Consider the following 10,080-nt stretch of genomic DNA (forward strand, 5'->3'; position numbering starts at 1 on the left):
TGGTGTAAAACGATTTAAAAAGGATAAAAATAACTTTATTAGTGTTCGGGGGACGTTCGATAAATTTATTAAAATTCAAGGGATAAGAATGTTAATTTGTATAAAAAAGAGAGTAAATTGCCAAAATCGTCCCTGAGGTTTGGGCATGTTTGGCATTTTCATCCAAAACAACTTTTTTGTACAGTATAGTCTTTCACTTTTGAGATTTTTTTCATCCAAACATCTAATTTGTTTTTTTTCTATCAAACATTTGAATGAAAATGACAAAAAATCCCAAATCTCAGGGACGATTTTGGCAAAAAAGTCGGACGTTTGGATGAAAATGACAAAATATCCCAAAAATGAAGAATTATATGGTACAAAAAAGTTGTTTTGAATGAAAATAACAAAAATGCCCAAACCTCATGGACAATTTTGGCAATTTACTCTAAAAAAAATTAGCAAAATTGAGGGGGCAAAAGTGTAAGAACCCAAATTGTGTGGTCAAAATTTAAAAAAAGGTGTCTTGTGGGATGAATAGAAATGCCACTAACAATTGACTAAATTACCAAGTTGCCATAAAAGAAAAGTTAATTATGTAAGTGTGAATAGCATTCTAGTAAATAAATTTAGAGTAAACTGTTATTTTGGTCCCTGTGGTTTGTTCACTTTTGCCACTTTAGTTCAAAATTCAAACTTTTTGCATCTGGGTCTCTGTGGTTTCAGTTTTATTGCCATTTTTATTGCCATTTTGGTCCAAAAATGAAATCAGGTCATATTTGTCTTATAAAATCCTGCTATTTTGTCATTTTTAGCAGGGACAAAATGATCACATTTCTTTTTTATAAATAAATACCAAATTTTATAAGACAAATATGACTTGATTTGCCTCTGGGGAAAATGACAAAATTGCAGGATTTTATAAGACAAGTATGACCTGATTTCATTTTTGGAATAAAATGGCAATAAAACTGAAACCACTGGGACCCAGATGCAAAAGGTTTGAGTTTTGGACTAAAGTGGCAAAAGTGACCAAACCTCAGGGACCAAAATGACAGTTTACTCATAAATTTAAAACTAAAGGTTTTCATGTACTTTAGCCTATGATGTGTTTTAATATATATTATAATATTGATGAAACAGTGGTTAACTGAGAGGTTAGTCCATGGGTCGAGTCTCGTCAAGTAGGGTTAATCCATCCGTTCCTTGATCGATGGCTGGGTCGTCCTCTAATCTGTCACCTGCCCAGTGAAACTCACCGTGACTAGCAACAAGGAGAATGAGGTTGGGGTTGCTCCTTGTTACCACCATCCGTCGTGAGAATAAGTATTTGCTTTGGAAGCAAGATAAGTATTTAAGTAGTCATTGTGAGAGAGCAGATTAGCGTTACCTCAAACCTAGTTTGAAGTGTGTATTTATAGCCGAGGAGTGAAGGAGAAGGGCCAATGGGCCGCCTGATGGGCCTAGGGCCCGACTGACAACTTGCAGCTTTTCCCAGACTTGACAGGAGCGCAAGCCACGGGAGTGTTGGGCGCATGCGGAGGTGTTGCCACGTAACCTGTTGTATCGGTTGCACGAAGGAACACCCACCACGTGGCCTACTAGGGTTGTCAGTCTGTCCATCAGCTTTTATGCAAGTGGGCTGGACAACTGCACATTGGTCGGTCAGTTGACCGCTGTTGTCAGTGCCCGGGCATACCACCTGCTGTTTGGTCATAGAAGTCAAAGTGACAGATCCACTTGTATAACAATAGGACGCGGTCTTGCGCAGCTCCGCTACGTGCGGTAAACTGTACACATATAGACCAACACATTTGTATATCGCTCTGTGCTTCCTTCGCCCCCCCCCTGCGCGCGCCCACGCAGGACCGCGACATGGAAATGTGTTTGACAGAAAGTGAATGTAGTAAACTACTATCATCTTTAGTAGTAATCACCGTATTCCGTGTATGTTGACGAAAACAACCATTTTCATACACAGAGTGAGATTTCTCATCTTTCCCTGAGTGGGAAAGCAAACCGGGTTCACACGTGCCCACACGAACTGAAGCAAGTTCCTTATCGATTGGGACAATAAGCCGGATGATGGTCACTCGTGCCCAAGCCTGATACGAGATTTGGGACCATACCCCTTCAAATGTAACGATGAATTATCAAAATAAAGTATAGTAAAAGTGAAACATTCCAAACTAAACTGAGCTTAGCTGAGCTAATGAGTGAGCCAAACCGAGCCAAGCTAGACTTGCTTTGTAACCGAGTCGAGCTGGCTCAGCTCAATTTCAAACTGAGTCATATCAAGTGAACTTTTTCTGAGTTAAATCCGATCGAATTCTGAATCACGAGCTTTTTGGACAACTCAAACCCAAACAAACATAAAAATTATATCTTTAAAAGAAGTCAAAGGTACAAGACTACAAGTATTTGATGCTTGAAGTACAGTTGTACAAACCATGGGGATTTTTAATTAGGCCAGCCACATAATGGGTGTAATTAAAGTATTGCTTTCGACTTAAATGTGGGTTCTGTAAAAGTCCCACAGTTGTCCAACTTGTCTCATGGATAGTTTAGTTTGATCTAACACCTACGTTCAAATCTATCAAGCCTAATAGAATAGAAACAGGGCTCAACTATTGCTAGAAGAAAATAAAATCAAAATGATTGAGAAATATATTATATTTATTCTATTAGTAATAGTTTTTCACCAATTAATTTGATTAATCAGTAAATTATAATATCGTACTTGTGCATAGCAGAAAATTGTAACTACCAAATAATTTAGAAAAAAAAAAAAATACTCTTGTTCCAAATTAACAAGGGAAGAAAGCTGTGTCAACGACTTGGTTGGTAGCCCAGTGATAAAAGTCAAAGAATCTACGAAGACCACCCAAGTTCAAACCTGGCTTTTAGGACGCCCTAAAATGAGGTATTGTTGTTAAAAAAAATGTTGTGTCAATGAAAATGTCAATAACACGAACTCTCCATCCCATATTACAATGTTGCCGTTATAAAATTACATAATTAAATGATAAAATAGTTAGATACATGTTAAATTATTTAAATTTAGATGTTAAAAAGATTAAGGGGTTGTTTGTTTACCTTTTAATGATGCTGTTAGTGGTTCAGACCTCTTACTGGTTCAGCACTTAATGGTTCAGACTGTTTGTTTCGCGAGCATATGTCTAAATGGTTCAGACATTTGCATCTGAATGGCTAAGCATTATACTGAGTCTGAATGATTAATACCTCTAATCTGAATTGGGCAGACGTTTGCCTCTAAAAGGTTAAGCATTATATTAACTCTTAATGGTTCAGACCGTTTAACACTTAATGGTTCAGACCTCTTACTGGTTCAGCACTCAGAAGTTGTCAAACAGACCCTAAGTGTTAAAGAATGTTTATTTAATATGTACTGGGTAAATTAGTGATGATTAAAAGTTTGGTGTTGGATGTATGCGTTTTAAAAGCTAGCGTGGTGGTTGAGTAGATAGTTAAAGATTGGAACCCGTGTAAATTGTAAAGTGAGAAATCTTTTAATACAAAAGGACTAACTACTTCCTGTAATAATGAACCTCATAGTTAAGACACACACACATAGGATTAGACAATATATTTATTGTATGGTCGGTTCCAGTTTCTCTGTGTATAACCTTTTACCTTTTGTAGTATGTTTAGCGAATCCCTTTTTTTAGATTTTATTGGCACACCGGCCATTCGATCTACACACGTCAGCAACATACTTTATAACGAGTACTCGGCCTTTAAAACCTTGTTTTACAACCATGCTATGTTTAATATCACTTTGATATTTTTAGAATTTGATGGAACCCGCATATTTCTTTAACCGTATTTAGGGTTGTGCAAAGGGTCGGACCCGACCCGAACCTTTACCCTTTAAACCTGTGAAATGAGAACCACGAACCGACTCTTTTTTGTTTATTCGGTTCCAGGTCCAAAAGGCCAAAAGGGTCTGATGGGTCGGGTGGGCCAGAACCTTAATTTGATTTGTGCATATGAACTGAGTTGCATTAAACTAAAAAATGTTCCATCACGGTAGTAACATAAATCTAAAAACAAAAATATAAAACCTTTTTCCTGCCAATTCAACCCTGAGAAATGAAACTGTAGAAGGATTGATCTTTGAAGGTTTCGATGGCAGATGGTTTCAATGTTTGAAGTTCGAACTTTTCATTAGCCGAATGTTTGATCTTGAAAGGATTACTTATACGTCAGAAAGTTGGATGGTTTTAATGATTTTAGCTTTTTTATAAGAATTACAAGGAACTAGGAATATATGGAAGTTCAATGGTTGTTTATCCAAGGTTCCAATGGTTCTAATTTAATACACATGGGTCGGAACCGAAACCAACCCGGAACCTTTTATTGATGAATTCTTAAACCCATGAACTGACCCTTCCAATGCAAAAAGGTCCCTGTCATTGTGATTCCGGTTCGGGTTCAACGTTCTCAGGTTCCAGAACCATAATTTGCTCACCCCCTAACCGTATTTGATGTCACTAGGTTATTGATTCAAATGGTCATTGTAAATTGTGGCAGTGGCTGCATTCTTGATCATTGTTCAAGTTTTTTTTTTATTCAATCACGTTTGTAAATAGTAACAATGGTGATTAGCACAGTGGCTATTTTGGTTAATTTTTGTTTGATTGTATGATATAATGTTGTAACTTGGATATATATATCCAATGGATATATCCAGCAAGTATATTTTATGATACTAACAGGCATACCCGACTGCTTTTGGGCCGGGTATGGAACAGAGTCTTCTAATCGGGTAGGTGTCGGGATTACCCGTCCCCTTGTCATTTCCTACACATTTGTTTTCGGTTTGGTTTTCAACCGATGCGAACTAGCTATTCAGTTTTTGGTTTTAAAGAAACTCAACTCAGTTAAACCACAAAATCGAATTTATATAATGTGTTGGTAAAACAAGTTTATCTAAAACATAAGGACAGATAATGAAAGGAACAATAACATACTCCATGTGTATTAGTTTGTTACAAGATGTTTACGACAGTTCTTTGCCAATCAACAACCTTTTCTCCTAATTTCATTTTTGCCACATTACTTGCTAAATTATCAGGTCCAGCCCTTGATTAATTACAACACAAACATCCCACAGGATGGGTGAACCTGTTACCTATTAGTTTACCCCTTAATGTGAATATCTTCTAATACTAACCAGGTCCAGGGGTAAACCGTAAATGTACAATCAAAAATTGGACATGCTTACAGTTAACAAAAATAACGCGCTAATAAAAATCAACTAACCAATGTTAATTTGAGCTTTTGTTATCATCTGTGGTTTCAAAATCCCAAGGTTCGACGCCAAAAACCTCTTCAATCATTGAGCCTGTGGGCAAGAACTCAGTTTTAGTTCTGGCACACGAAAAATAACCGACATCCCATACCCGTGGATCCAAAGGTTCAAAGTTAAACTCATGGTTCACCCATGACGTGTTGACTTTACTTGTACACGGCGCACCAACGGTATCAGATGATGTGCAGGAATCATATAAGAAATCATGGCCTCCATCTCCGCTTTCATCAACAGTTTTCTCCGAAATTGAATCAAAACTACAACTGCCGTGTAACTTTCTGGGTTCTGAATCATACTCCGGCGATTCATCATCATCACTGTCGGCATTCATTGGATCAAGTCTGTTCTGCTCTGTTCTTCTGCGCAGCATGAAGACGTTAAAATAGTAACTAACGATCTCTTGACTGCTGCGCGAAGGGAAATCAGCTGCAAGATGGTTCCAGAAGTTTCTACCCGATGACACAGGGTTTGAGTACACAGCTTCATGAAATAACTGTTCATCGTCTTCTGTCCATTTCTCAGCAACCACTTCCCCCATATCACCAAACCCTAAATCCACAAACGCTTTTAGTCCAATTCGTGCCTTCAGGGTCTCCCTTGATTCTTTTATATGTTGTTTGACACACTCAGCAGACCCGGGATTTTGACAGTAACATTCGGTTTTAGCACTTGCAACAGTTGCACTATCATGTATGGTTTGATTTTCAGGCATTGGGATGACAGTAGAACCCAAGAATTTAATCTCATCTCCGTCAGATCCATGCCATTCGGGTATTTCAGCTTGATATTCAGGTCCAACCGAGACTTGTTTCATAGGAGGGCGTTCTAGAAGGTAAGAGTAGGCATTAGGCGTTGAAGGAGGTACCGCCTCTGACAAGGCGTCTTCTTCGGTAACTGTACTGCTGGCCCATGATGAGGTGGAAAGGCGACCAGGAAGAGTACAATCAACATCCTTTGTGGCACACACAGGATGATCGGTGAACTTGCCACTTACAAATCCATTTTCAACTTCATAATACGGCTTAAAGACGCAGCCCACATCTTTATCTATCATAGGATAGACACTTGTTAAAACAAAAGAACGATAAACCAATCATAAAACCTTAAATACAATTTTTTCTCATTAGAGTATCACAACATTATGTAGCTAACCGGTATACGTGACAAATATATTTCAATGTATAACAATAAGATTAAGTATTTACAATTGCCTACAAAAGCATAAGCATTTAAAAACTGAAGCTTTCCCCACACACCTGACTGACGCTGCGCATCGTCCTTCGTAAATTGCAAACACGGAACCAAATCACAATTATGTTCCAACTTCAAGTGTTTGGTAGAAACATCATACTCTTCTCCATAAAGTTGTCGCTTTTGCACCATAATTTACCTGCAAAAAATGACGTTAAAAGATGTCAATTTTAAAAATGATGGAACCCAGAACAGCCAATTTTCATTCCAGCTGAGAAAGAGAGGCAATTGTGTGATAAAATTATACTTAAAATCATAGCTTGACATAAAAGATTCCACTTATGACCACAAGTAATAAAACATATGGCTTAAATGAATGAATGAACTAATTTTAAAAAATAAAGACAAACTATCAGCACATTCTAGCATTTAATGTAAAAAGAAATGTAGATTGAACTGGAAATGTTTATAGTCAGGACTGAAGAAGTGGGGCACATCAGTAATTTAACAAAGCTTTGGGTTTTAATGTGGTAAGGTATAAACATAACTAATAATCTGGCAGAAAAGAATCTTAAACCACACGTGTGAAGTCAACCCAAGAAAAATAATTCGAAAAATAATATTTCTTCGAATAATCTATAAATTAATATTAATCAAGGAAAATATTGAAATTTGGATAAGTAAAGAATCATGTAACTTAAAAAGATAGAATTTTGATTTATACCTTCAACTAAATTCGTACGTAATTCAAACAGCAGATCCTCAAATTGAGGTGGTAAAAATAAATCAATTTTATAAAACAAACCCTAATTTCAATCCCCAATTTCAAAAAAAAAAATCAAGAATTTGCAGAAATCGTGAATGAAAATCTCGGCTTTTGAACGAATTAAGATATAAAACAATGAAATCAAACGATTAAACAACAGAAAATGACTCGATTCACAAACCCTAAATCGATCAAGAAAACAAAAACAAAAGTCAAGATCTGACGAATCAAGGCAAAAAGATAATAATCCGCAAGAGAAAACCGATAGATTGATGAAAACGGATGATAGATCTGACAGATCTGGTGCGAAATCAACGAAAAACAAAACCCTAACCTAGAAACCGATTCACTCAACGGAAGGTCTTGAAAAATAGTTCAATCAATAGACGAAGACGAGAATCGGAAGAATCCGGTATCAATTTGGGGCGTTTAGAGTGAATGGAAATCGAATTTGGGAATTAGGGTTAGAAAGAGGGGTTTAAAAAAATTGGGGATCTGAGTTGCAACGAGAAAGGTAAAGTAGAGGTCGGCGAATTTTGTAACAAGTTGTTCGAAAATAAAATACGAAATTACCAAAAAGGGTATGCGGTGGCTTGTAATTACCTGACACGGCTCTTTGTTATTTCAACTCTTTCTGAGGGTGTTTTAGGGATTTTAGGTACAACGCAGACAAAACACGTTGTACGTAGGCTCCAATAGTCAATGGCAACTCAACAGTTCACACTTCACACGGACTCAAAATTAATGATTTATCTGATGTAATCTAACTTATAATAAAACTACGTTACAACCTCGTGTATTACACGGTTAAATAAATGTAATTTTATATACTAAATTAGAACACTTATTTTTTAAAAATCTCGTTTATTACACTGGTTGAACAAATGTAATTTTATATATCAAATAATAAAAACTTGTGTATTGTACGGGTTAAATAAATCTAATTATATATACTACATAATAAAAAAAAAGTTATATTTTTAAAAACATTGTGTATTACACGTGTTAAATAAATGTAATTCTGTAACCTTATATATTACACAGGTTGGATAAATGTAATTTTATAAACTAAATAATAAAAAAAGTTGTATTTTTATAAACCCCGTGTATTATACAGGTTCAATAAATCCAATTATATATACTAAATCATTATCATCATACTCAGTAAATCCCACCAATAGCAAAGCTAAGGTAGGGTATGAGGATGGTAAGATGTAGACAGCCTTACCTCTACCTCGTAGGAATAGAGAGACTGCTTTCAGTGAGAGCCCTGGCTCGATAGTAGTTTTGCATCAAGCCTTGGATATAAGGCACATAACACTCAACAGTCGGGACAAAGACCGATTAGTGCATGGTCCCTTTTGTCTTTCTACTATCAACGCCACCACATGATGATAATGCATGATTAACCGTCCTCCGCTTTTAACGTTATTTTCACGAACTTAGTAAAATAATGTTAAAATTAGTGCAATTTCGCTTTTTCCCTCCGAGCGTCCACACATATATACATTATATGCGCACACCGCAAGCGGGGCGAATATATACTAAATAATAAAAAAGTTATATCTTTAAAAACACCATGTATTACACTTACACTGGTTAAATAAATGTAATTTTGTATAGTAAATAATATGCTATTGGATTCATTTAAAAAAGCATAAATTTGGTTCGGTTTAATTCGAATCAAGTCATAAACTTGGTTAAGTTTAATTCGAATTGATTAGAACCCCAATTTGAAAAATAAAAAATAGAATTATATTATAAGCTTCTCTTCCCAATTAGTGTTTTTTAAAGTTTGATCTAATGTCTAATAAGTTTTTTATATATTTTATTTGTACTTTAAATTTTTTATATGAGCGTATAATTATTTTTTTTAAGTTTAAGATTATTGATTTGTGCTATTATTTAAAAAATCTTTAATTTATAATTTAAATTTGAAGATAATATATTATTAGATTAAATAGAATGATTCTATCCGACATTTAAAGTAAAATAAGATTTAATATTAATTGATTATTTATTATTTAATTAATTGATATAAGATAAGTATGAAAATGCAGGAAATTAAAATGTAGACGTCTTCGTTGAATAACACGTGTCCCAAAGTTGGTTTCTTTTATTATATAGTATGGATACTCTAAATAATATTATATTACATTCTCTCATTCGACCTAATAAATTTTATTTATATTTGTTAAATAAATTTCGTTTAATATTAATATTAATTAATAACCAATAAGTGTTCTCTCTAAACGCATTGAACCAGGGTATGTTTTGTCTGTGAATTGTCTAAACCAGGAAGTAGGAGATCAAAAATTGTCTACGAAATGAGGCCATTTCCAGCCAGAGGCTCTGCCCCTTGGTCCCCGCCAGGGGCTGCCGCCCCTTTGACCCTGCTCCTAGGGGCGCTGTCCCCGGACCCCCGTCAAGATCGTAAAACGCAATGACTCAATTAAAAAACCCAGATCGTAAAAATGCAATTTAATAATTTCTTACATGACTCGAAGCCGACTTCTCAACGAATGACGAAATTTGAATGATAGAAACACTTATCAGCGATCGAATCGACCGCATCGAGTGATTCGCTTCAAAATCCCCGAAAAAAAATGAGATATTGTATGAAGTTAAACTGGGTTTCTTCAAAAAAAGTTGAAGAACACGTTGATTGGGTGTTTGAATCATTGATTGGTGACGAAAATCGCACTATAATGTAGTGATTATTGAGATACAAAAGTGAAGAAAAGGTTGAAGATGGTGCGTTTTGAAGTTACTGGGGGAGAAGAAGGAAGAAGATTAGATACAATTGACT

General features: G+C 35.6%; 1 protein-coding gene across 2 annotated transcripts; it reads right to left on the bottom strand.

Annotated features, from left to right (window-relative positions):
• Positions 1 to 4,950: 4,950 nt before the first annotated feature.
• On the bottom strand, positions 4,951 to 7,788 carry LOC110908827. Of its 2 annotated transcripts, none has more exons than XM_022153814.2 (3): positions 7,606 to 7,788; positions 6,571 to 6,704; positions 4,951 to 6,361 (listed from the first exon to the last, which is right to left on the bottom strand). In XM_022153814.2, the coding sequence occupies exons 2-3, from the start codon at positions 6,695 to 6,697 to the stop codon at positions 5,271 to 5,273; spliced, it is 1,218 nt and encodes a 405-aa protein (XP_022009506.1). In that variant the 5' UTR covers positions 6,698 to 6,704; positions 7,606 to 7,788; the 3' UTR covers positions 4,951 to 5,270. The 2 variants fall into 2 exon arrangements, with proteins under 2 accessions (XP_022009506.1, XP_022009505.1); XM_022153813.2 differs by having other exon boundaries at positions 7,230 to 7,787.
• Positions 7,789 to 10,080: the final 2,292 nt, after the last annotated feature.

The sequence above is a fragment of the Helianthus annuus genome, chromosome 9 (genome assembly GCF_002127325.2).
Source record: "Helianthus annuus cultivar XRQ/B chromosome 9, HanXRQr2.0-SUNRISE, whole genome shotgun sequence".
NCBI classification, from domain to species: Eukaryota; Viridiplantae; Streptophyta; class Magnoliopsida; order Asterales; family Asteraceae; genus Helianthus; species Helianthus annuus.

Excerpts from the sequence above, each read along its gene's own strand:
- LOC110908827 (XM_022153814.2), bottom strand. The coding sequence starts at position 6,697 with ATGGTGCAAAAGCGACAACTTTATGGAGAAGAGTATGATGTTTCTACC. Across the intron at positions 6,362-6,570 it reads CGATGCGCAGCGTCAGTCAG|ATAAAGATGTGGGCTGCGTC; the intron begins GTGTGTGGGGAA and ends ATCCTATGATAG.